The sequence below is a fragment of the Neopelma chrysocephalum genome, unplaced genomic scaffold (genome assembly GCF_003984885.1).
Source record: "Neopelma chrysocephalum unplaced genomic scaffold, ASM398488v2 Primary Assembly neopelma1_147, whole genome shotgun sequence".
Classification (NCBI taxonomy): domain Eukaryota; kingdom Metazoa; phylum Chordata; class Aves; order Passeriformes; family Pipridae; genus Neopelma; species Neopelma chrysocephalum.
The window spans coordinates 4,652,814-4,680,303 of record NW_020897809.1 but is presented as its reverse complement, the minus strand read 5'-3'; the positions used below and the strand labels follow the sequence as shown (position 1 = coordinate 4,680,303).

The 27,490-nt window shown below is 36.1% G+C and overlaps 1 protein-coding gene across 9 annotated transcripts in view; it reads left to right on the top strand.

The window, feature by feature from the left end:
• Positions 1–27,490, top strand: part of ERC2 (ELKS/RAB6-interacting/CAST family member 2) — a 443,741-nt gene that overhangs the window by 281,419 nt on the left and 134,832 nt on the right. For all 9 annotated transcript variants that reach the window (XR_003536997.1, XR_003536996.1, XR_003536995.1 and 6 more), the window contains one exon: positions 19,884–20,031. Coding sequence is in view for 1 of the 9 variants with exons in the window: in XM_027700915.1 (XP_027556716.1) it covers positions 19,884–20,031 (148 nt within the window). In the remaining 8 variants the exon portion in view is untranslated. The remainder of the gene's footprint in view (positions 1–19,883; positions 20,032–27,490) is intronic.

Here is a 27,490-nt window from a genome sequence, read left to right as displayed (position 1 = left end):
TGAGAGATAATTCAGTGACTTTGGGTCTTGTTCTAGTGAAGAGCATTCTGTTCTGATACTCAGAACTTGAATTATGTGCTTTTACTCTTTGACAGTTTCTGCAATTATAGCAGAGTAAATAACACTTTTTTTCCTTTGGAATGAAGGAAGACTCAAGCAGACATACACTGTAGCTTGTGAAAAAGGTTTGGATGAGTAAGTTTTTGGAACTCCTTGTAGGAGTACTTCCCCCAAAAGCTGTTAGGAGCTACACACACTAGCTGTGCATAAAACCTGCTGATTGTGTTATATGCAGAAATAGAATTTTATCTAGATAAAATGTTCTTAGAGTACTCGAGTGTTCTTCCTGACTCCATTAAAATTATCCATGCTTTATATTAGCATATGACTGCTAATTAGTGCACCATAAAGTTCTTGAAAGCCATACTTGAAAGCCACACATCTTAGCAAGTCCATGCCCTTGTGCACTGATGTAGCATGTGGATGTAACATGGACTTCACTTAAGGAGTTCAAAATCCATGGGTAGTTCTTTTTGTGATGTCACTATTTCAGCTGTTCATCTCTATTATCTCAGCTTTTCTGACTTCATTCAAAGCCTAAGTATGGGAGAAGGTGATAATGTTTTGGTTTTTTTTAATGGGACTGAAGTCCTTTAATTTCTGTGTCACTCTTGAAGTTACATTCAGTTGTGTCAATGGCATGGAAGGAGCTGTGACTTTTGTCAGTCCTGTGGCATGAGCTTGCTAAGCCTATTTTAACCTGATACAGTACTGGATCAGAGGGCCAGAGAGTTATGAGCAGGAGAGAGATTCAAGACTTGTACCTTAGCTAGTTCATTATTCTTAGTAAAAATCATAAATGTTGATGGAGTGAGATTGGCACATTTGTTCTTTATGAATGATCTGAAGTAATTACAGGTTAATATACCAGAAACCTGTATTTTGTTAAAAAGGTGTCAGATGGCATTATTTTTTAATCCAGTGTCTTCTAAATAAGAAAAAAATAAATGAATGAGATATAAAAAGTGTTTGCTTTGAAAGCTGTCAATGTCCTGGTAACTCGAAAATAAAAAATCTCAAAGAGTATTAAAGAAATATAGCATATTGAAGTATTAGAAGTTCATTATCATATAAGTAGATATTTTTCTTTTTGGGATACTATTGCATAAGGGATAGGTAGTGGTTAAATGATGTTTAAAAGCTTGATTATGGTGGCATTATGTAACAGTAACTTTTCAACACAGTTATAGTGTTTCAATTTGCAAATTTTACATACTAAACCAAAAAATCAGTCTAGCAAGCTGCAGACTTTTAAAGACTTTAAATCTGCCAAATTATAGCCACTTATTTTTGCCTGACATATTTTCAGTTTAGACCCACATAGGAGCTGCCAAACTTGTTTCTTTTCATTACCTGTTCTATGTCTGGCTTGAAGTTTAGATTTTAGAAAATGGAAAAAAGCTGTTTGTGAAATCACAAGGCTCTTGAGCTCTTAGTTTCCTCTTAGTATCAACGTTTATTTATTTAGGTTTGGGCTGGGTTTCAAAAGATTGAAATTGGAAACAGAGAAGGTGACTCTGAATACCATTTATCTGTATGTAAGCGAACATTCAATGTACATTTAATTTAAAAAATTGCTGTTTCCTACGAGAGGGAGATATTTTTCACATTGTTAAAACATTTTTAGAGGTCACTAGGTGGTCATGTCACCAGCAGGGAGTTTTTGTTTGGCAGGCTGCATTAGCAGTTAGTAACAAATGCCTCCCATGATTCTGCGTTCAAAAGGAGTTGCTTTGCAAGTAACAAATACTTACAACCTGAGAACTGAAGTATAAAAAGTAGTGACAGGGGAAAATGTTTGGAAATGTAAAACAGCATCTTTAGTGGCCAAATTGGAGTGTTTGGGGAGTTGAAGATTACATATCTGCTTTATACTCGAGCTTGGAGTTTACAGAAGCATTAATATTTTCACTACTGCAGTTGTGAATCTCATCATTTCTAAAGAACTATAAATTTGCAGCTTACAAAAGTCCTTGGTTTGGGTTGTAATTAACACTTTCAATGTAATTGTCATCAGATTCTTCATCCTTGCTTTAAATTTTGTTCCCTTTGTGGATTTGCATATTTTATGAATGCCTATAAATTTTCTGACTTAATTTTCCTCAGATTTAAAACATTTTAAACAGTAAGAAGGAATAAAACTGAATAACACCAAATGTGTGCAGAAAGTTTGGCCAAATATACACTGGGAGAGAATGGAAGCCATGTTAGAGAGATTTGTAATCACTTACGATGTTGTCTTTGTTGATTGAGATATGGTGTGTAAACATTTACTGGTGACATTAGTATTTGGAAAGTAAAAGTACTGTGAGTTGGACTGAAGATACCAATTTGTTATGTATGTAGTACAGTCCATTTTCAGACAGATGTTATTGGTAGCTGGAACAGTGATTTTTTCCTTTAACCATTGAGTTCACTTTTTCCTGATGAATATAATACAGACATTCTGGTTATTCCAGTGTCTGATTTAGGCCCATGTCATCCCACCATGCAAAAGAAATCAGGGAAGGACTCTAGAAGATGATAATGCTCATGGTGAGGCTGATATGAAGCAACCACTTGACTTTCTTAGGATGCATTGATTCACACCTAAGCTCTGACCCTGACATTGCCAAATTGACTCTGCTCCATGGCCAAAATTCCACAATCCCTAGGCTTTCTGCAGTCAGATGCCCTTGACAGGCTGGCTGTATTTTTCATTTAAACTGATCAAATCCAAACGGAGGCCTTCTTTGTAGGAGAGTATCTGTTGTTGGACACAGGGCCCTCCCAGTTTCATATGAGGTGTAACTTCTATGGAGAGTCTGCAAGGGATGAACAAAACCAGAACGAGGATGAATTGGACACATGTGGTCTTTTGCTTTGGCACCTCAAAATACATGTTTTCCTTAAATAGAGCTTTGCACTTCCCAAAGAGAGTCTCTTGTTGATGGACAGTGCTGAAAGCATGAGAATGGAGAATACCTCTGAAGTATGGCAGGGTAAGATCTGCGTGTAATCCCATCAACTCACCTTTATACTTAACTTTCACAGGAAGGAAACTCTAGAATATGAGATCGAAGAGAATTGCTGTGCCTTCTGATCCTGAGACCTTGTTAAAACCAGGCCTCCAATCTGGATGAGCTGAGGAATAATGTGCACCAGCTGTGCAGTCTAGATGTAGCACGGGGAACCAAGAGTCTTTGACAAAGAAGGGTGCTTGGAAAGGCACATTAGTCCAATCAATACCACATGGTGACCTTGTGAGGACTGGAGTCCTTGGGGTCCCTTTTTGGTATTAGACTTGGACCAAATCTAGCAGCTGGATTTTGTTTGCTCTAGAGGGTTGCTGTGGTTTAGTTAGCTATACTATTTCTTGTCTGTATTGAATAGGAAAAGACCAGGCCTGGAATTCTCAATATCTCTGTTTTATTGTCCTCAGAAGACACATTCTGATAATTTTTCTGGGGATTCCTGGCAGGAGCAATATGAAACTTAATCCTTACCTCAGGCTCTGCTGAACTAGATTAGCTCATGCATTGCTATGATTAGGGCCAGAGAGGTGCAGATGAGAGTTATCTCAAGTCTGTGGGCTGGTGGTATATCAAGCAAGGAGCAAAGGACTTCTGATTCTCATGTGTGAGTGTTACCTGGTTGCTCTAAAACCTTCCAGCAAGCTCTCTTGCTTTATGTTTTAGTCTGACATTCTGCTCTGTCAGGAGATATTGACCCGAGAGGTATGGTTATGTTTATCTTCATTACTGTGGGCTATAATCATGCAATACCTGGAAGCTGTGAATTTGTGCTGGGTAGTGACACAGTCTGTGGCTAATGAGATTTACTTAAAATATTTTTTGACTATGATTTACTAAAAAGTGATCTTAGCTGATTGGAATAAGCAATATTTACCCAGTCCAAGAGTTTCATGACCCTTTGTAGGGTTCTTACCATTTCAGTTTCTGTGCAAAAGGGATCTGTGGGATATTTTTAATGTTTTTCAAAAACTTCATTTTTATTTAATTATTAGACTGAAGTTACAGCTTTTTTAAGAATACGTAGACACATATTGTCCCATGTACAGGATGAAATAAATTGTAGTTTGTTGGGATTGTATTTTTATGTTAAAGAGCAGAGTTTTAAGTAGCCTACCTTGAAGCTGATAACTAAAAATTGATCTATGAGTTGGTAAACGTTGGTAAATGCTGTTTGTTCTTTTGGTAGCTAACATACATCTGCTTCTCTCCTCTCCTGCAGCGGCTGAGGTTTTGCTGCTGGAATACATTATTGTAAGGTGATTAGTATTAGATCCATCTTTAGAAAATGAATGCCACAGCTTTTTAACTAGCAAATTTTACCAACATCTTCAACAATTTGCCAGTGAGGTGCAGGAGCCATTGTCAGTAATCATTTCTTTGCTGACTTGGAAATAGTCATAGTTGTCGAGGCTCTATTCTATTACTTAAAAAACTGAGGCCTCTCTCAACAGTGCAAGCATATGCTTAGGTCCTTTGAGGAATTTAAGCTGTTTTTGGAAAGGAGTTGGGGGCACAGTTGGGGTTCCATCCATCTCCCTGTTCAAGAATTGGTCATTTTTAAGTACAACATCGAACTTTGGGTACTGTTTTCAGCTGGTTTTGATTGTGCTCTGATTTATTCATTTTACTGTACTGTGACTTAGTGGTTCAGTTACCAGGTAATGATATAAATTTAATGATGAGGTGTTGCACAGAATAAACTGCGCAGATAAACTCTGCCAGGTAGGTTTCAGATTTGTCCAGTTTGTCCGTGTGTGTGTCAGCTGTCTGGTACTGGAGATGCTGGGGGGTGTGGGGCAGAGATTTCAGGCCAACCACCTTCCTGGCTAAGGGACAAGGCTGGTACAACTGCAGGATGCAGAAGTGCTGTTGGTCCTGAGATTAAGTGGAAGTGGCAGCAGTACCTGCTAAGACAGAAGACAGGTGGTAACAGCCCAGGGTTGTGAATGGGAAGGATGTCAAGTTGGATCACTCCATGGAACATTACTCCTTAGGAGATTTTCAGCAGCAAAAATGTTGGCAACTAGTGACTTAGATTACATTTGAATGGAAAGACTTAAAAAATTACTCTGAATTTATCACTCCAGATCCATCAAAATTTCACTGGCTAACACCACAGGATTTGGTTATAACCAGTAATAGTTATTCTAACTGTTGAAAAAATTAGGAAATACCTATTTGCAGTTCCTCCTTTTGTTGTAGTGTGCATGTGCCTTATCCACTGTATTGATTGCAGAGAAGAACAAGTAATTTTCTCTGCTATATGAGTGGCTGAGACAGTGACTTCTTAGAAAACGTATTTTGGAGGTATTGTCAACATATGTGAAAATATGTTCTGATACCCTACACTGATTTACTCTTCATGTAGGTAGTCAGAGCTGATATGATAAGTTCCTTGTTCTTCAGGTCTCTTGCTTCAAGCTACTCTGCTTCCTGTAAACGTGAACTGAATATGTCAGCCTTTATAAACATCATATGTACTCTGTTCCTCCCAAACAATTGTAGCTGTTAGTAATTGTTCATTACAAAGTAACTTCCACTAATGTTAAGAAGCATGGAAGTAATTTGGGGAGAAACATACTTTGTTCTTTTGTACTTGAGTAATGCGACTCTGCCTTAAGGATAAGCTTAAGTCAGCCTTAACTGTGGAACCATGAGCAGTATTCACATAGTAGGTTTAAAATGAGCAGAAAACCCAAACCAATTATGTCTTTGCCAGGTCTTTAATACTTGAATGTAGTTTAAAATTTTTTAAATATTGTATTTATTAGATTTTTACACTCTGTTTCCTACTTTTAAAAGTATCTCAATCCTTCATTAACTAAAACATTTTTTTCTACTGTTAAATCACAGGGTTTGTTAATGAATGAAATAATAGCTTGTATGGCTTACTCAGAAAAAATAAGGCAGACATAGATAAAATTTCTTAGTGCCTGATCCTTACCTGAATTTTTGATTTTGCTTAATCTTCTAGTCCAGAAAGGATAATGTTGCATTCTCTCTTTCTGCATCTTTCTGACAAGTTTTTGTGTTATTTTTTTATTCTCGGAAATATTCTAGCCAGCTAACGTGGTTCTCCTACACTTTAAAATAATTTCTGGAGTATTTCACATCTTTGTTGTATTTTGAGTGCATGCATTTTCTTTTGTGTTGGACAGCAATTTAACAGCATAGGTACCTGCAGAGTCGAGTTGTAGTGACTGATTCGTTCCCTTTTGGGCAACAGGAAAAAAATGCTGCACCTACTTTGACTGGTTAGTTCTGGCTTCTTTGAGCAGCTGAGGTGCTGTTATTTCTTACCACCTGTACTGAATCTCTGCTAATTGCACAAATTAACAGCTGTTGTTTCATTTCTCACAGCAATGACACATAGTTCTATTAGCATTCCTCCTTCTAGAGACAGATCTTCTTAAAATGGGTCCCATTATTTGTGTGAGTCCCAAGGCCACCCGGATACCAATGTAAGAGAGCATTTTCCATAGTGACTCCTTCTTAGGCTCATTCTGTCACGATTCTTTCCAGATGTGCTGTTGATTCAGGTAATGTTCAAAATCCTGCTTAGAAACATCTTATTTTTCTGTTGTCTTGGGTTCCAGAGCTCATCCAAGGTTGCAGTAAATGTACAATGTTGTACATAGTTAAAAGAAACATCAAATCAACCATGGACATGCAGAGGCCCCAGAATGTGTCCTCTATTTGATTCTAAGGAAGTTTTTTTGTTTGAATTGGTTGGTGATTATTTTTCCAAAAGCATTATTGATTTTCATTAGATGTACAGTCCATGTCTTAGGTTTTGGAACAAATTTATAGGTTTTCACTGTACTAATCTTTATTGATTCTATCGTGCTTGCAAACATACCTCTTGTAGGACTGTCCTAGGGGAAACCTGATTGTATGAATTAACTATATGACCTGTCTCAAACATTTTCCAGTTTTTAGTGTTGAAACCTGCATTGCTTTTCCTTTTTTTGCCTTCAGTTTAAATTTTGTAGGATAAAGTTTTTCATCATTGTTGAATGTCAGATTTGAAAAAGAAATTTGAAAGTTGAAATGATTTACATTCTGCGTGATGCTTCTAAGCTGTGCTTTTATTTTTCCACTGTAATGTTAATTTAAATTATGAAATATATACTTCTGTTGAAATTCAAGTGTACTATCATAGCTTCACTTCCTCTTTGGCTGGAAGTGTCATTTATCCTGATCCAGGCATTAGGGTTTCCAGTGATAATCCATTTTGATTCTTTCAATTCCTTCTGATTGTGTTTCTTTAATTGAATATTTTATCCTCTGCTTTTGTAACATGCAGTACAGGTTTAAGTAACTAGGCTGCCAAATACTAAACCTTCTGTAGTTCTGTTGACTTCTTTAAAGTTCTTAAATTTTGGTAAGACCATAAACATGACTTCACCCAATGTTCTGCAACAGATCTGTATATTTTGCTAAGATACAGCCATCAAAAGTTTGCAAAATAACATCTAGGCAGTATTTTTGAGTTGTATTTCTGCAAGTATTTTGATTTTTTTTCATTATTGATGGGTTTTCAGATTATTTCTCTGTGTTTTCTGACGCCCTGCCTTTGCTCACTGGACTGAACGTTGTTTCTAGAAGAAAAGTGATTTGTGTCCTCCAAATTAGTGAAAATACAGTGAGGAGGGGAACTTGCAGAACTTGCAGATACTATGAGGTGGGAGGAAAACATTGCCAGCTCCTGTAGTTTTCCATAAGATAAAAGCAGAAAGACTGAGAAAAAACATGCTGCATTTCTCATCAGAAAGAAAATATTTGAAAATATGCACAAGACCACTATAGATGGTCCAGTTATTCCAGTGTCCAGTTATTCCAGTTATTCCTGTGTCACTTTGAGGATGAGAGCAGTGCATGCATTGCTGACATAGATGTGTCTAACTGGGGGGTAAACTCAGCTTTGTGCATCTGGATGGATCTTAGATCCTATGGTTGATGGAGACATGACACACATAAGTCTGATGTCTTGTGACAGGGCCGCAGCTTGGTCATAGCTTTGACATGGATCTATATGTTTTTGCCCCTAAGTATTCCTCAAAGATGAGGGCAAGGTTAGGAATGCCTCAGCAGAAATAAAAGATCTCGATATAACTCCTCCCCTGCAGATGTGTCCCTTTTCCAGCCGCCTCAGTGACTGTTGAATGGCAGCGAACTCTGTCCAGTTCCCACTGGTTCCTCAGAAGTCCTGTCTGTCCCTGCCACACCTGCTTCTAATCTGGGTGTCTGTGCCAGCTGCTGCCCCCCAGCTCCCTGCTGTTCCACCCTGAAGGTTTGGTAGATGCTTCAGAAAAAGTCTTAATACCCTCTTTTCCCAAGAAGGTTCATGACCAGTTGCCTTCTGGGACAGACCTGTCTGGACAACTTGAGCATGGAGTGTTCTAGCTATGGAAAGAGCTGGGAGTTAAATCATTGACAAGAAAGGAAAACCAGTTTGGTTGACCTACCCAACTAACAGTAAGAGTCATATGGTCTTTTATTTCTAGTTTACTGATTTTAATAGTTTAAAAAGTATCATCAAATACTGATTTTCAGTAGTCACTGCAGTACTACGGATTAAGTAATTTTATTATCCAGTTTTGTAGTAAAATTTGACCTAATTTGATCTTAGCACAAAAGCAAACATTTTTTTTTTGCCCTAAATAAAAGTCCTTCAGTTTTAGAGGTTTTGCTAAAGACTGTCAGGAATATTATTCAGATCAATAGAGAACTTTGTGTGTTAGTCCTGTTTGTCTAGTACAATGTCTAAGAAGTTAATTGTTTATCAAGACTAAACATGCTACAATTAATTGTGGAACTTTCTTAAAAGTATCTGAGTACTGTTATTTCTACTGTGATTATTCCTTATTGTCATTCAGACCTCTGTCTTGCTGTGCCCTATACCTTCTCTCTGATACTGTTCAGGGATATACTTTATGCCTCTTGTTTGCTTTGAGAAAGTCAGTACAAACTGTTGCTCACTGTGAGCCAATGCAGATTATCTTAGAGCTCTAAGACTGTACATATGCATTTTTTTAAAATGTTTCCTTAGTCTGAAACAAATTTTGAAACAGTTAACCCACCAAAGAAGATCAATGAGCAAACTTCTTTATGCAAAGTTGAATCATATGACGGTCTTCATGCTTCTGGCAATGCTTGTGAATAGCTCCATTAGCAGGGAAGTCATATAATTAAATAACGTCATGTGGTATCCTATCTCCTTCTTTCCCAATCTTTTAAGATACTAATTAGAGAAATATTTGTGTGCTGCTGCCTAATTTCCCCTCTCCTTCCATGTAAAATATCTTGTGCCTACTCTGGGCTTTCATTGTCTTTACTGATACTTCTCTGTTTTACAGTTATTAATTTCATATGCTGTATTTGGATGTGCAGTATTTTATTAAAAAGGAAGGGTTTTTTTTTTTCACTGAGATAAAATGATGGTAGTGGGGTTTGAATAAATATTCTCTGATAAAATGGCCTTAGACACTTAGGTTTCTAGACATCCCACACCTAAAGGAATGGTGGCCTGCTTGCTAGTTTAAGAAGAAATATCTTCTTTAATCAGATGCTTAACTACTTTTTTTGATATAATGAAATTGTCAGAAACAATATGTTTAAGTTTATTCTGTACCTAGGAATACCTTATGAAGTAGGCAAGTTTAACAAAAATATATTTTTAACAAATAAACATAGTGAATTGTAATAATTTGTAGGATTTCCTGTATCTATCAAATTAAGCTATGTAACTTTTAACACATACAGTGTAGCAATAAGTAATGGATATCATCATCCAGATCTAAATTAAAATAGTTAAAATGTTAAAACTGTCAGCCTGTTTGGGGTATGTGCATGTGTCAGGTGTGTGTTCCTTTGTTCAAAGCTCTAAGGAGTTTCTTAGTTTAAAGTTAACGTACAGAGTTGTACTCTGACATATATTTGTGACTAGTGGAAATTATATGATGCTGGTTTACACTGGTCTGACACCGTATTTGGTAAGTGAACATTTAAACTGTGCCCTCAAATCAGTTATCAAATATGAATTACACACTGCCAAGAGAGTGCATTTTGTTATTCATGAGTATTCAGGCAGTTTTATTTATCAAAATTGCCTTCTAATATACTGTAAAGATCAAGGCATACATTCTAATACATATTCATACTGATTTCTATATTTTAATTCAAAATGGACTTAATAACTCTTTATGATATGTTTTCAAGTTCAGTTGATCTACATTGGATTTATGAGATTTGTTATACATATTGTTCAAAGGCCAGCTCTTTGTAGCATTATGGAAATTAAAGGGAGAACCTTAAGTTACTTCTTTCAAAATCAGATCAATCTTCTTCTTAAATTTCCAATGGAAAGAGGGGAAATAGATTTTTATATATTTTTCTTTGTGTGGATAATTTTGTTGATCAGAATTTATTAAAAGTTGAAAGAAAGCCCCACTCATTCTTTATCATAACCATCTACTTTGTAACAAATGGTTATTTGGAATATATTGTCAACTCGAAATTAAGGACAGATTACAATTGACAAAAACTAATAAATGAAAAGGTTGGTTTTTTAAAATATTCTCTTTCTGCATCTCAGTTTTGAATGTCTTTAACTCAATTACTTTGAATTCCCTGTAAATTCATTAAAGCAGTAGTAACTCTTAATAGTAACTTTTTTTCCAAGCTTAAACCTTTATTTGGCAGTTCAAAAACATTACCAAGAACTATATTCTAAAGATCAAACCATTCCTCCTGCAAAGTACTTTTATCTTTGTCTTCTATAAACACAAAAAACGGTGTTGAAGGATGAGGGGGCTGACAATGACAGATTACCTATAGTTTTGTTTTCCTGTTTAACTTAGGTGGACCCTGTGCAGTGCCATGTTGTGCTGTAACACAATCCCATGCATTCAGATCCAATTGTTCTTCTTCCCAGCAGTTCCCATTTCTGCACCACGTTGGGCTATCGCATAAAACAGGCAGAGGTATTTTAACCTAGTATGGGTGTCACTCCTATGGAGAATCGTGGTGAACAGTGGAAGTCAGTTCTAGTAAAAAGCTGCAAAACCCAGGAATAATTGTCATCATCTAACTTCTGCTGTGCTTTGCAGGACTGTGGTTTTTTTTTTCTCTCTGCATGTCTCACACAGTCTGAAGCTTGTTACATCTCCTCGTGTGTGAGCAGTGCTGCCTGTTTGAATGAAATGAGAATGCAGTGGTCATTGAAGCATGATCTATGAAACTATGATGTAATTGCTTTCTCAGTGTCTTTTCTGAGGGATCTGTTTTACTTATCTGTCATTTTAAAAACATAAATTATCAAGATATCAGAAGTGCAATGTTATAGGGCTTGAAAAAGTTCCAAGAATTCAAAGGGCAGTTGAGTGCCTACTTCTTGCTTGAAAATTAGCCCCAAAAGTTGGGCGTGAAGTTCCTTCTTTGCCTTTTAAAATCTGGATTATTTTTGTTTGCTTAACAAGAGACCTCTATGCACATAGCAAATTGATGTTAAGGAGGAAAAAAGGGAATAATTTGCAATTGCCAATGTAAAGACAGTACGGTTACTGAGAGATGGAAGTAGAGGTGTGATTATGGGAGTAATGAACTGTGGCAGGTAAACTGGAGGAAAAGGACAAATTGGTAAGGAAGCTGCTTTTTCAAGAAACTCTTATATGATTATTCAGAATCAGGTCCTCTCTTCTCCTTATTTCCATTTACTCTGAAATTTCACATTAGGGACAGATGCATCTTCCTGTTTCTCCTTGATTGTAGCCTAATGAAGATATACATGTAATTCAGGTGTAATATAGAGACTGTTTGTTTGTCTCACATAGTGCAAGCATTGACATTTCATCCTCACACTTGTTTCCAGCAGAAGACTTGATCAGATGAAAAATTCAAAGTTTGATCCTCAGATAATATGGGAAAAAGTGCCTGGTGGGTCAGAGTGGTGGACTGGGGTGTGTAAGAGCAGGCACCCCCTCTTTGTGTCCCACTTAAGGGGGCAGTCCCCTCTGCTCCTTGATGTGTTTGGGCTGTGGAGCATCAGTAGTTCTCTGTGTTTGCTGTTAAGGGAACCAGGACAACCCCTATTTCATGCTGTTTTTTTTCTTCTGGAAGTATTTCAGAAGGGTTTGTTCTTTGAATGCCGTGCAAAATAAATGTTCATTCAAAAGAAGTAAGCTATAAATATCCTTCTATAAAGCAGTTGGAGAGAGAAATTTTCTGTCAACCTCAAACATACAATTTTAGGATAATCTTTGAAAATCAATAGTGACTGAATTTACATGTCTGTGTCACAGTACTAGCTTAGACTTACAACTCTGTTGTTGAATATACATATTTTAAATTTCATGTGTATGATCACTATGAATTATTTTTAAAGAAAAAGCTTTAAAATACCAATAATATTCTGAAGTTTATTTTCTAAGATGCATATACATCCATAATGGATTAACAGCATGTTTTAACAAACCATTTATTTGCTTTAGGAGTGACAGAGAGAAGCTGTTTCAAACAGGATCTCTCATCACTGTCTATCTCTAGTCACCTCCTACTGAACTTAAGGTTGAATACTGGGGGTCATGAGGGAAAGAAAACAATAATTAAAGGGAAAAAGTTGATTGAGCTGTTTTTTTTTCTCCTTCAGTACGATTAGCATGTAAGAAGCTGACTGAGTACTCTACTGTATATCATTAGTTCAAACATTTCTGACTTGATTTAACTTTAATAGTGACTTTTAAAGTTGCATTTCTGTATTTTGTGGAGAACAGCTTAAGTAGTAAAGGTAGTAAAAGTTCTTCTTAGAAGGTCTTGTTTCTATAAATCTTAATCTTGGAATTCTGTTGGATTACAATTGGACTGTTTCTAAGAAATCACTCCACCTCCCAGAAAGTTGTCATGAGTTCTTTTATTAAAGCTCAAAAAATTATTCTTAGACTAACAGAGGTGGGGAGTAAGGCAGGAGTGTTTACAGAGCTCACTTCTAAATTGACTGTGATAAGTGGCAATGCAATGTATTATGATTAGAGGTTTCTGGGAGACTCTTTAAGAAGGTTAACTGCAAGGCAGCTCTCAAAAGAAAGCATTTATCTTAGTGGTCATCCTGCAGTGTTTTATACTACTGAGATTTTTTTGTGGGTGGTTGGAACCATTTTTTTGTGTTTTATTAGCTGTATCTTGAATGCCTCCTACAAGCTGAATGACAGCTTAGGGTTATTAAATCTGTTCTTAGTACATTTTTTTATCCTTAGTTAATCTTGACTAAATATATGCTAGTGAGCAACCCTTTTTTCTGAGTTGTTGCCCATATTTGTTAAAGAAATTATTCCATTTGACATTTGTTTAGGCTGAAGGTTGATAAAATACTGTATACAATATACTTTTTCAGTTTGGCATTCAATGGAGACTTTCATGGATTTATTTCTTCTTGCATTATCTTATCTTCCCTTCTAGTATGCTAAGACTTCCTTTTCATATTAAGTAATTTTTTTCACTCTAGGACAGATGCTTTCACAAATGCATACTCTGTGTCTGTATTGCTAGAGATCCATAAGATTGCATTTTTCAGGTGTTAGGTAATGTTTATAATTGAGTTGCTTTGATATCATCTGCTTTGTCTAATCCTACGTATGGTACTTCTCTTTAATTCAGATCGTTCCTTAGCACTAGTTCCAGTGACTTCACTAAAACATTTATTTTATTTTTTTGTTTGTCTAAAAGCCACTTCTGTTGTCAGATTAATAGTTGATCAATCCTCCAAGGAAAGGCATGTCTGTATTTCACTATCACTGAGGAACGGCCTATACATAAGAAGTTATTCTTATGTGCAATTGTTACAGTGGAATTTTTCACAGGAAACTGTATTGTTCTTTCTTACTGTAGATGTAGAAACTTAAATGTAAAAGGTCTTTCACTCCGATTGTAGGAAGGTTAGCAAGCATATGATGGAAGCAGATAAAGCATGACATTAACTCCAAGGACTACTGTCTTGAGACACAGAGTAAATCTTCTTTAAAACATTGAATCGTTGGGTTGCTGGTAAAGTCGTGTCTTGCAGTAAGATCAACTATACCCAGGTCATTTCTAAGAGATATTTGCCTAAAATGCTCAAAAAGGCTTCCACTGTCAGTGGCCATCTTTCCTCAGCCTCTGGCACTCAGTTGCTATTGATACTTAGCCTGCCATTATCATTACACCTTGGCTTGATATTAGGAGGAAAAACAACACAGCTTTCTTCTGCAACTTATAGACATCATTTCTTGTTCTGTGTGAATGAATATAGAAAAAAAAATTCTACTTCAATTTGACATAGCATTTTATGTTCTCTTTATGCTGTTGCCACTCATAGACTATTTATTGTAGTTTTCCCCAATGTTTTCTTGTCAGTCATTTCTCTAACTGCTTTTTTCCACATTTTTCTTGGAGTGTTGGATTCATTATTTCAGTTCTTTCATGTAGATCAAAAGACTGACTTCTGCCTTGCAATCTATTTTTGTTTATACTTCTCAGTGTGATATTTGCCTTATTCACAACAGATCCTTAATATGGAGTTTCTCCTTAGTTTTATAGACAGCGTCTTTGGTTTGTAAAGACATTTTTATTCCTCTCTTCATGGCACTTGAAAATCCTCCCATTCTCAAACCTCATTGTAATGTAATAAGTAGATTTTCTAGTCCATCATTCATGTAGTTAATGAAAACATTGCACAGACTGGAATCCTGAATGGTTTTGCATAGAATACAACTTGTGTAAATAAATTAATTCCTGGCCATTAGGAAGGGAGTGTTTCTTTTGTCTATTATTTTGTATTTTAGTCTGAAGTGACATTAAGTATAGCAAAATATTTGTGCACATTTTCTTGGTACTTCTTACTGGAAGTATTAGGATCTTAAGCCCAGCTCTCAGATGTGACTGTTCCATTCACTGTCTCTATATTAAGGAGACTTGCATGAGGGAGTAGGTTGCTGTGGAGTAGAATGTTGTCAGTCTTTGCCAGGGAGAGAAGTTTAATTTCATCAGTTTTGCTTTTTCAGGGAAAAGTTCTCCCTCTCCTCTTTGGAAAGAGAAACATATTATATCGGAGGGATATATAAATTGAGAATTCTAGGAATGACTTTATGTAGTTCTGAGGAAAATGTACAGAATAATTAACAATGTGGAACAAATGCTGTTAGGTTTAATTATGCATTTTTTAATCTGAGAGTTTACTTAATTTTACCCTGTAAAGTTAGAGTGATTTTTTTTTTTGGTGTTAAAAGTACTACGCTGTTATTTGTATAACAGATTAGTTTGCCAAAAAAAGAGAGGAAAAACTACTAATAGCAAAAAGGGATTACTCTTTATAAATATTACTGTTAAAGAATGTCATTTAATCCACTGCTCTAATAAATTATTTTAAAATGTATTTTATTGCCATAATTTATTAAACAATAAGGAGACATTTTGGCTGCAAATAGTGATAACATCTCTATAGAACTGTATTTGGATAGTAATTTTTTTCCCTGACACAGTAGATAATTAGAAATTATAAATTATGCTTACACTCTTAGGCCATGTTAGCTGGAGAATATGTTGGACTGTGTGTTGTTCTTGGTGCCAGTTCAGGTCTTGATTTTCAAAAATTCTTGCACTGAAACACATGATGAGTTTAATTTTCTAGCAGCAAAGTGGAAGTGTATTACCCACCTGAGAGATTTAGAGGAAAACCTTGCCACCAGTTTACATTTTTGAATAAAGTTTACGTCATGTTTGTGAGAAAATCGTTGTCAGCTGCTTCACCAGCATCTTAACCATATTGCTAATGGCCAGATAATGTCATTTCAAATGTTTCCTGCAAAACTGGTGGTGTTGTTTTTTTAGCAGGGTCACTGGATAGCTAAAATAAATTGCTGCTGTTCGTGGTTTTGTTCTTCCATAGGAAACTTGAAGTGTGATGACAGGGTAGCTTGGCAATGTGGGTAAGATGTGGGTAGATGTGGGCAAACTCGTGTGCAATATGTAATAACTGGGATATGATAATCTAGAGATCCCGGTCTGTCCTGAGAGGCAGCTTCATAAATGCTTGGATCCCTTCACTTACGATGCCTTACTAGCACGGGAAAGGTATTTTTCGACTTCTGTGTTCCAGGGACTTAGTGGAGGCTGGGTGCTAGCCCATGCAGAAGTAAAGGACAACACTTCAGTTTGCTTAGGTGCTCTGTCACAACATCTTTGTCTTGTACTCTGAAAAATGTTAATAAGAACTGTTGGATTTCGCTGTCTTCCCGCTGTACAGAAGTAGTTTAATAAGGATGTAAGCAACCAACATGTATCGTTTGGTAAGAGTACACAGTCCTGCTTTGCTGAACTCCTGTTAACCCAGATGCCTGGTTAAATGCCACTGGGTTATATATTTGAGGTTATTACTGTTCAGATTATCCGTGCTAATAGACACAGCTAATGTGCCGACATATCCCAGGAGTGTGTCTGTGCAGACAGGTGCAAGCTTGCTCTGCCCACACTCTGCAGGCTGTGTGTGAGCCAGTTCCAGTCTGGAAGCCATCAGCACGTTGTGTGGCACGGTGCCCAAGCTAAAACACCTTGTCTCTTAGATAAATGAGGCTTTACAGCTTCTGAGCTGAAGCTGGCTCACGTTTGGGTGGCTTCAAGAGTGCTGGCAGTGTGAGTTTGTATTGATGTATTCGTCATTCCACGTTGCCCTGGAAGGATTTGAATAGAAATCCCCGTCCTCACACTCTTGCATAGTTTTCTCTAAATGTGCACAGGTTTAAAGCCTCTCAGCTCCACTTAAATTAACTGTAAAGATAAGAATTAAAAAATATATTGGCAATAATTTTGTGGGGGCCAGTTCAAACCTGTATATGCTGTGGGTTTGATTCAAATCTCAGAGTGTCTCAGTGGAGCACTTGTGGTGTCATATGACAGCAGCTATTTCACATGACTATGAACCATTATTTCCTGGAAGTGTTCTATATGAGTCATTATTTCCTGGAATTAAGTGTTTGGTTGCATATTTTCCTAAGATAGGAAAATCCCCATCAGCTGAGAAGGTGCATGTTTGGCTCTGCGGAATTTTGTGGGTTTGGGACTGCAGAATCCAGAGTGCAGATTTTTCAAAGCATGTTGGCTGGCTCTCCTGTCCCATGGAAGGTTTCACCTCATCTGCTACTTTAAAGGAGGGGTAGAGAGTGTTGCACAGTTGAGCAGTTGATACCACAGGAATGTGTGATCATTTTGGCTTTCAATACAAAAAATATGGATGCAAGTGAATACTATTGTCAGATGTTGAAATTATATCAAATAATTTGATACCAAATATCATTTATTTGATAATAAATGATGCCAAAGAAGTTCTGACTCTTCTTACTCACTAGTCAGATTTGTGTTTTTACTGCCAATTTTTGAGGCAGAGGAGAAGCAAACCTCAGAGGAGAAGTAAAACTTCAGAATAGCTTCATAGAGTTTTCAACTTAATTTAAACCTTTCATTCTATTTCTGGCTTTTTACAGCTCTAATATGTGTTACTCATAATTAACTAACTATATATTATTAAAAACCTCACAGATGGCAAGTATTTACTGTGAAATTTGCTATTAGAGAGCAGACATTATATTGGGTCTGGTTGGCATGGAGTTCTGACATAGCTTGAGTGAATCTAAATATATTCTAAAACCTTGGAATTTCTAAGATGTGTATTTCTTTGCCTGTGTTCGTTGTGAGTGATTTGAGTTTGTGATGACCATATCAGTGTTTACCTTCAGATATTAAATAAGTATATCTCTGCAATGATTATTATGGTATAAACAGATTTATTTATATTTTGCTGTTTACCTATTTTACAGCAATGCAATGACTACCATTATTTAAAGATTAGTATTTAATCCCACTGGTGTTAATTACAGACAGGGCAAATCTTTTCCCTGCATATCCTGAAAACCAGGGGAACGTTATGAAACCTATTTTCAATAATGTCCAAAATAATAACAAAATTGTTGCCTGATGCAAGTTAAAAGTAAGAAAATGTTTCTTGATGCAAGACCACTGGAACATTGTCAACACTTCTGACTAACCTTTCTCAGTAATTTTAATGCAGTGTGCTTTCAAAAGTCTGTGGGGGAACCAACCTAATCTTATTTGATTTGGAAGAACATATTTTATGTGTATATACAATATTCTGTTTCTGTTTCTTTGGCTATAATGTAGCAGAATACCTGTTGTTTCTGCCAGAGAATTTAGGTTAGGACATCTGACATCCGTGAGGTTGGTGAGGCCCTGGCACATGTTACCCAGAGAAGCTGTGGCTGCCCCATCCCTGAAAGTGTTCAAGGCCAGCTTGGATGGGGCTCTAAGCAACCTGGTCTAGTGGAACGTGCCCCTGATATTTTTTATGTTTAATACTGGTTATTTAAAATAATTCATACCTATAATTTAAATTAGACTGTTGGAGTCTTATGGCATTCTCTTTTAAACATCATTTAACTGTGATTAGAATGAAGAGGACAGAATAATGAATGAGACTATTAGAGTGTATGAATAAAATGCAACTGTTTATCTAAAATTGATCCATGTCGCATAACTTGGGGTAAAATAAATGGGTTGTTTTTCTTTGACTCCATCAGAAATATTGTCCTATAAATATTTACATTAATACATTAGGAACTTTGAAATAAAAGTGAAATAGCTTTCTTGACATTTTTGCTGGCAAGCAAAGGACTGTGAGAATTCCAAACTTTTAGCTCACCTTGACTGTATGAAGTTCATGAGCCATATTCGTACATTTATTAGCAGTTGGAGCCTAAGATTAATTTATGATTCATTTATCCATGTTTATTTTTTAATGATTGATCTTATATAGTTCTGGAAAAAAGGCATAGACCATAACATATTCTGTTCTAAAAGCTATTTGATGCCTAAAGGTATTATATGCTTTTTCTTGGCTAATAAGTCATAGTCTGTCATTGAATGCATTGCAGAAGGTCAATATATTTCTTTTATTTATGAAATTAAAGGACAGATTATGGCCTTGCCAACACGAGCACTTTAGAGTATAAGATACTGCAAGATCTGTGCTTCCAACTGCATATTGTAAAAATTGCCCTTGTCATTTGTCCTCACAAGCTATTTATGCTGTGCCCCTGGTATTGCCTGTGTAATCCTATATGTTTCTGAGTGCTGTAAGATTCTGTTTGCTTTATGAAGATTGAGGGGTCAAGATTGCAAAGGAAGAGATTTCTCATGAACAAATAGGTCAAGAAACTTATTTTCTAGATGTTCTATTTTACTTCTAGAAATATATTTTTGTGGTGACACAATGAAAAATAATAAATCCATAGGAAAACATTTAAATAAATATGAGGAAGATGTCCAGATATTTCTGCACTGAGGTTTCTCGGGTACAAAATTAACAGGATATTATAAACATATATGTGTTTTATTTGTTTTCATGATTTGTATAAATCACAAAAGATTTCTATAAGATGCTCTAAAATTTGGGAAAGTGAATTTAAAAAAATAAATATCAAAGATTTTTAAAAGCAAGAAGTTTCACAGAAATATTGTTAGATATATTGTAGTAAAATAGACTGAGATAAATATTTTATGAAGTGAATAATGGAAAATCTATAAAGAGAACTTCTTTGGCTAATCTGTTTATTTCATGGTTTTGTTAGACTTGACAAAGTTTGCTATTTAGAGTATTCAGAAGGTAGTTGGTTGTTCTCCTAGAGACTGAAAGAAACATCTCACATGGTGAGATATAGTAGTATATGTTCTAATTAGAATGTAACAATTTTTATTTTATTTTATCAGACAGGAAGCTTTGCTTGCTGCAATTAGTGAAAAAGATGCAAATATTGCCTTGCTTGAGCTGTCTGCTTCAAAGAAAAAGAAGACTCAAGATGAAGTAATGGCTCTTAAACGAGAGAAGGACAGATTAGTACATCAGTTAAAACAGCAGGTGGGCAGACATTAATTTTCATACTTTCATGGCAACAGAAAATTGACATTATTTTCATTTGTACCATTTTATTCTGACCTCATGTTGGAAGTGTTCAAGCCAGGTCTGACATGTAACAGCAGTTACAAAAGGTAGGAAGTGTTCAATGTAAGTGTTTATTGCTTTTCTGTAGTTGTTAAGTATTTAGCTGCATGTTTGCTTGGCTCATATTATATGCAGTCAATACATTTTCTGTTTTCGCTCATATTGTTTCCAGCCTTCTTAATTGTGTGAGAGAGGAGAGCAGATGCTCTTTGCATAAAGCAAGATCTGTCTGTTCTGTTGACTCTTTTTAACCTCCTTCTGTTCAGTTATTTGCTTATCTGTTGTAAAATAATTGTGTTTTCAGAAGGTTTCAGGCTTTCTGAGGGGTTATCTGGAAATCATGATTATCCTTAAAATAAATTCTCAAAAGACTAAAAGTCACCCTGTCTTCAACACCATAAGTTATTTGAGGTTTGAATAAAAAACACATAGTTAAAAAAACTCTAGAAATAGGTATCATGGCAAGCAAATTTATGTTCTGCTTTATTAATGTGGAAAATAATCATACTAGACACAGTACACTTGTGCAAAACACAGTGCATAGGTTTCTTCTCTGCCTAGTTAAAATGTTTAAAACTGTGCATAATGTGCAGTGGCTGCTCCTCCTGATTTTTGGGAGGTCTGTGGTCATAGACAGAAGAGGTACTGTAGGCAAGGGGGCAAAGGCTGTTCAGACAACCTGGATACTGAAGATCTGGGTGTGTCATGTATGTTGTCAGACACCTCCCCTCTTTCAGAATAGGTGAAAAAGATGAAAAATTTTTTTTTCAGACCATGTCTGCAGGTGGTGTATGTAATGTTTTCCTTTGTGGGACATTACAGAATTCTGTGATTGTTGCTTGAGGAGGAGGAGGAGAATACAATCAACAAAATCATTGAGGTCTCCTTAGCCTGTCACAGTAACCACCCTGCTGTCAGGCATTGTGCCACCCTACAATTGAGTATGCTGTGTCAATGATGTTTGGGACATATTGCACAGTCAATGTTAGATTCTTTACCCTGAATCATGCATCACATGCTGTAGAACTCCATGCACTCAGTGACAGAAAGCTAAGGAAAACCCTTGCTGCTGTCCTAAATTCCTGATAGCTCTGATCTCATGTGTCTTATCATTATAGCTTTTTCCCACAGGTCTAAAAAAAATAGGAAACAGCCCCTGAGCATCAATTTATTATCCAATCCTGATGCTGACTTCAGCTCAGATATTCCAGCTCAATACCTGTGTTCCAGCCATGATGCAGTCATGTCTCAGGTCAGGCAGCTGACCAGGAGACATTTCACCCAAAATTTATATGCTAAATAGGCAATGTGCTTCATGCTTTTTAACACTTCATCCGCTTGTGCTGCTGCACCAGAGCAGGTGAAGTTAAGTTCCAAGTAATTTTAGGGATTTTTGATTTGATTTACTTTGGAAAAGAGAAGACAGTTACTTTCTTTTTTAGACATCTTCTTTTTTCACCTTCATCTCATGTTACTGAAGAGTAAATGGATACACCACTTTACCATGGTCATGGATATTACCTGTCATGGATATTTTTAAAATGTTTATCAGAGACTTGGGCAACTGTTTTGTTGTTGTTTTTGGGTTTGTTTGGCTTTGTACCTTTAAGGTACTGTTGAAGAGTGATCAAAACATTCATAACTTTCTTCAGACAGAGTTAAGGAACAGCAGAAGAAGATTGCTATAGAGACATTGTTTTGGATAACTTCAGTTAGAATTGTAACCAAATACTTCAAATACCTCCATTATTTATAGTGATAAAGATCTTCAGTAAAGCTATTTAACTAGATTAAATTGATGCCAAAATAATCTCCCTGTTATCTCAGACACCACAAAAAAAGAGACACCAGGAACAGGAATGTGGTTTAACTAGGTCACCACTTTATTACACTTACGAATTATCTGATAATAGAGGTTGTAGACATCACTCATACTTCTTTAATCCCTTTGGGAAGAACCACTGTCAACCCCCAAAGCTTTTACATGTGCATCCAACACAAAGGCTTGTTAGTGCAATTCTTCCTTGCTATGATTGTGCTCGGCCAGGGGGGAAGTGACAGATTCCACACTGTGTGATGTATCCACCCAGTTCCTCAGTTTCTTTGAGATATGCTGACTCCCAATCTATTTCTGATTCACTACAATTCAGTGAATGATCAGCTGCAGTATCAATTTTTTTTGCTTTCCACAGCTGTTACACTGCTAAAAGAGGCAAAAAAGAAAGCCATATTTCTCCATCCTAATGTGATCAACAAAGGAGAAATATTTATAAATATTAGAAGATGACTCACTAGATAATTGTAAACATTAGACCCCTAAATCCATCCCTGTTTTATACTGTAGGAGGAATTTTTGCTTTGAGAGGCAAAATAAGATGATAAAAATCTATATTCCTCTTATATATATCCACAGTGTGTTGCAGACGAGCTCTTCCTTTCTCCATCAGCATCTGCAATTGAGACATTTTTTCTGATATATATGTAACCCACAGTAAATCCCATTATTGGTTTGCACATCAAGTAATGCGCCTCCTGAATGTAAAAGTTACTGTTATATCTGTTCTTTTCAAAGATTGGTCATTTCAGTAAAGAAGCAATAATTTGAAATTAGGCTTTAGTGAGAATGAGCTGTGCCATTTGAAATAGAACATTATTTCAATCAAGTTTATTTTGTGATTTTTATAAACAAGTGTGATTTTTATAAACAAGTGTAACATCATATGTCAGATGCATTTGCTTTTTGGTTTTGCTGGTAGCTTGGGGAGTTTCTATCTCAGAAACTCTCTGAGTCACTGTTTCTGCTGCTGTCTCTTTCAGTGGCATCCTAGACTTTGTTGATAAACTTCAGTTCCATATTTTTTACCATTTCAAATGTTGCTGTACTGTGGACCATTGCAATAGGAAATACCTACAAAAGCACATTATATACCAAGCCTAGGATGCTGCTTTGCTACTATTATTGAAGTCGTGGCTTCAGTGTCCAAGGTAGGATTGCTGTAGCTTGCAAGTCCCCTGCTAATACAAAAAAGTAAGTACAAAGGGATTTCCTTGAGAGCTACAAAGGCTGTTACTTGAGAGAGAGAAGGACAGGTATGCATGTGAATTTGTCAGAATCCAAGACTTCTGATTATATCCATGAAACACCCAGGAATATCCTCTTTGAGGACTAAGAAGGGAAGTCACTGTCTTCCCCTGGAAAATACTGTTGATGGAAGTATATTTCCCAGAATCAGAATAAGAAACGTGAATACTTTTCCTTGATACTCAGTGCCCAGGAGAGAGCCAACTACTGCTCTTTCACCTGACTCTGATGAGACGAGATAGGGTTGCAATTTAAGAGAAGGGTTATGGAATTTTAGTGGATGTAGTTTGTAACACAGGTGCTTACCTAGTTGGAACATGAAAATGCCTTCAAATTCATGTACTTCCTGCTCACAAAGGTCTGACTCACCTGAGGTCATTGTAGACATCAAAAGCTTCATGTCTAAAGAGATAGGGCACAGTGTGTGGTGATGTCTTAAAGGTTCAGGAGGTCAGTTGTGTTAAACTCAATAAAGTAACCCAAAGTATTGAGGTTACTCATAGAATTTTACTGTTGGATGAAGGCCAGGAGGATTCTGTCTCTGCACTGTGATGTCTCACTGACTTGTCTGAGATCGACTGGCCAAATGCACATAGAACTGCACTTGCCACATTCTTGCATTGAGAAAAACTCCTCTGGACCATCATAATCCATTCTGTATTTCAACAGGAAACTTCTTGGCTGTCCAAAAGCTTCCTTAGGGTTGCTTCAGAGTATGTTAGCATTGTGCCACAGGCCATGAGCTTGAAAAATTCCATGAAAGGAAGAAAAGTACCAAGAGCTTTTCAATATCTAGGAGTTACAGGCTATTTTCTAAACAGGCCCCATTCTGGCAAAGATAAAACAAATACACTGTACTGCCTGCTTAGGCATGAATATTCATCTTAGTGTATCCATGACATAAACTTGATGCTATTTTATGTCTTTTATTTTTCCTATGGGTTGTCTTGCACCAGTGCAATGAGTTATTACTCAGTTTGGAGGCCAAGTATTTACTTCCCAAGGGTATACCCCACCCCCCACCCCAGCCCTGGCCCCCCAGCTCAAAAATACACCTTTATCCTTTTCTTTTTAATTAATCAATTTTTTTTGGTCATAAAATGTCAATGCTTTTCACATTGACAAATGTACTGATGTCCATTGCTCAGCAGTGCCTGCAGACTGACAAAAGGCAGCCTAAGAGTAATCTAAACTGAAATAGAATGAAACCAGAAATAGAATGTGTTCAAAAAATAAAGTTTAAAAAAAGTCTCAATTGCAAATTTCTGGCTTTTTTTTTTTTTTTATAGTTCGTGACTTAGATAATGCTCCTAGCACCAAATATGTCATTGAATTCCCTTATCCAATTTTTCTACTTTAATTTTCTGGCCTTTGGGAATATCAAGCACATTGTAAACTACTATCAGGACATTGATTTTGAAGTGATTTGTTACAATTTTTACACTGCCAAAGAAAAAAGAGGCATCTTAGAGAAACGAAATATAGTGCCTTTGTAAGGAAATGAGAACTTCTAGGATTTATTTTAAATAAAGCTATAGATAGACATATGTCTGAAGATTAAAATGTTATTTATGTGAATGAGTTGAGCCGTATTTTTATGGATTGTGACTGTGTGAGTTTAAGTAAAACTTCTGTTATTTCTAAGCTGGAAGAAGATAATTGTTTTTATCTCAAGTGCTGGCTTACTTTTGCAGGTTTCTCACATTATATTTTGATAACCTAGGAAAATTATTTCTATCACAGTGTATCCAACTGTAACATTAGTAGTAATAATACTGACCTCTGTGTTGCAAACACATTTCCATAAGAAGCAAACATATTTAGTTGTCATGATTTAAATACAATTTAGCAGCTGCAATCTGTCAGTTAAATATTTATTGTTTAGTGCTTTAAATAAATGGCAAGCATAGTAATGCACTCCCAGCAAAGCAACCACTGGAATTGCTTTGATTCATACACCAAATGCTGTGTTTTGAGAGTTGTAGAACTTTGTAGTAGGCTTTTAAGAAGCTTTCAGAAATACAGCACTAAACAAAATCACCATGTGGGCTTGGCTGAGTGATTACATAATATGTATAATCACCCTGGCCAAGATTCCTTTTGAGAATTCTGGGACAGCTATTTTTAGAGAAATTTGTATAGTGATGCAATCCTTCATGAAATAATTAGCTTAAAGCCCATTTTTAGAATGTCTCAAGAGGTTTTGGTAAGAGCAGAAGACACTGCTAAGTTACTGATTCATTCTGAACTTGGATACTACGAGAAAATTTCCCAGTTGTCTCTTTTCCCTTTTAGGATATAGAGCCAAAACTGTAAGTGGAGTTGGCCAAAGTGCAAGATCTTCTAACTCCTTGAGTGCATTTTATTTTTCTTCTCAAAACATGAAATTAGAAACCTTTCCAGCGTTTTCAGGACTGCAGGTGTACAGAATACTCTGGCCAGAGGCAAAGCTGGTGTTTGGCAGTCTTCTCCAGTCTGTTAGTTCACTGCTCTATATTTCATCATATGAACATATTGCTAGTGAAACAAAAAGGGTGAGAAACAATCCAGGAATTTAAAAAATGCATGTAAGCACAGTTTCTCAGCAAACTAACAACTCACAATATTTTCTTCTGCCTGCAATATGCAGAACTATTTCTTGCTAGTTACCATGTAAATATTTTAAAGAACTCTTTCAGCAGCAAAGGAATAAAATGGAATAGAAGGGCAAAATGTTGCATTACATATACTGTTCTAGTTAGGTACATCAGAAATAGTGCTACTGTGATATTATGGTGCTGATATCAAACATTCAAGAATAACAAAATACCCCACGTTGTATTTTTCCTGATAGATTAATTCAGCTGTATTGCACTGTGTATTTTATGATATTGAAAGTGTTTATATTACTGTATGAGAAAAAGGATATGATAAGAAGTTGTTGTGATTGTGATTATTCTGGCAGCCCAAAACACTGTTCTGCAACACTGTGAATTAATTAATTGTATTTAAGCTCTCTATATGTTTAACAAGGGTGGGAACAAAAAAGTCTTGCAATGCTTTCTTATGGTGTCTCTAGACATTATCATCTGTAGCACTTGGAATCAGTAGCACTGCCCTGCTATTGTGTTGGTTCCTAATCATTATTAAGTTCCTGATGTTGTTAAACCAAGTTAATCTTTTTGATTGCTTTGAATTTTACAGATGGCAATATTATAGGAACACATTGTTATTTTTGTTGTTATTATTATTATTTACACATGTCTACTTCAGAAAGCTTTATAGTAGAGTTGAATCTAAGTACTTCTGCACAGCAAATAGAACCTGTGGTTTGAAGCCATTCACATGGGTACTTCAGACATAATTGACCACTGTGCTGACTTTTCTCCTCTTCTGTTTGTATTGTTTATTATCACCCATAATACTGGTCTTGCTCAAGCTTTAAGTAACTTTGTACACAAGAGTAATCTGAGACCCTAAAGTTTTAGCTTCATTTTTTTTATGCTTTTGCTACTCAGGTTCTTTGTTTATTTTGGACAGGTAAGAAAAGATGTTCTAATAACTTCATATATTGAACTCATATGAAGATAATAAATCTGGTAATTTTTTCCTTGAAAGTTCTCAGAAATCACAGTAAAATGGCTATTACTCTCTGATTTTAAATGTGGGTGTTTGGATCCCATTTATGTCAATACAAGCAGCCCATGCATTCAATGGCCTTACTATCTTAAAAATCCTTTTAGTATATGCTTTTCTATCGAATAGAAATATAATAATATTAAATTACATAATAGATATAATTAGGAATATTTCTGCATGTCTTAAGGGTTTATTGGGGTTTATTGTCTTAAGTTTTAACCTGAGTTTTGAATCTGTATTTTTGAATGCGAGTCATTACAGTCTTTACAATTGAATTACATCTTGATTTTGCCAAGTACAAGCGGCTTAGATATAAACCCAGTGCAGACAGGTCACTCACTGTAGGGGTGAAAGGGTAGAATGCCACTTCCTATAGCTTAATGCAGCAGGCTCCATATGGCAAAGATAGGAAAGAGAATGCATGTGTGGAGCTAATAGTCCTTGCCTAAACAAACTATTGATTCAAAAGACATATTCTATGTTGGAAAAATACTGAAAATGTTGGCAGTGCTCATGTAGCACTTTTCACATATTCTGAGTAAGATTTGACAATTTATGCTATAACAGTTGAAGGACTGGAGTCATAGTTAGATATGGCATCACTTTTTCCTCCTTGTGCTCTCAGGAATCCAAATTCTTTTGGATGGTGTTTTCACACAAATATTTTCCAATAAG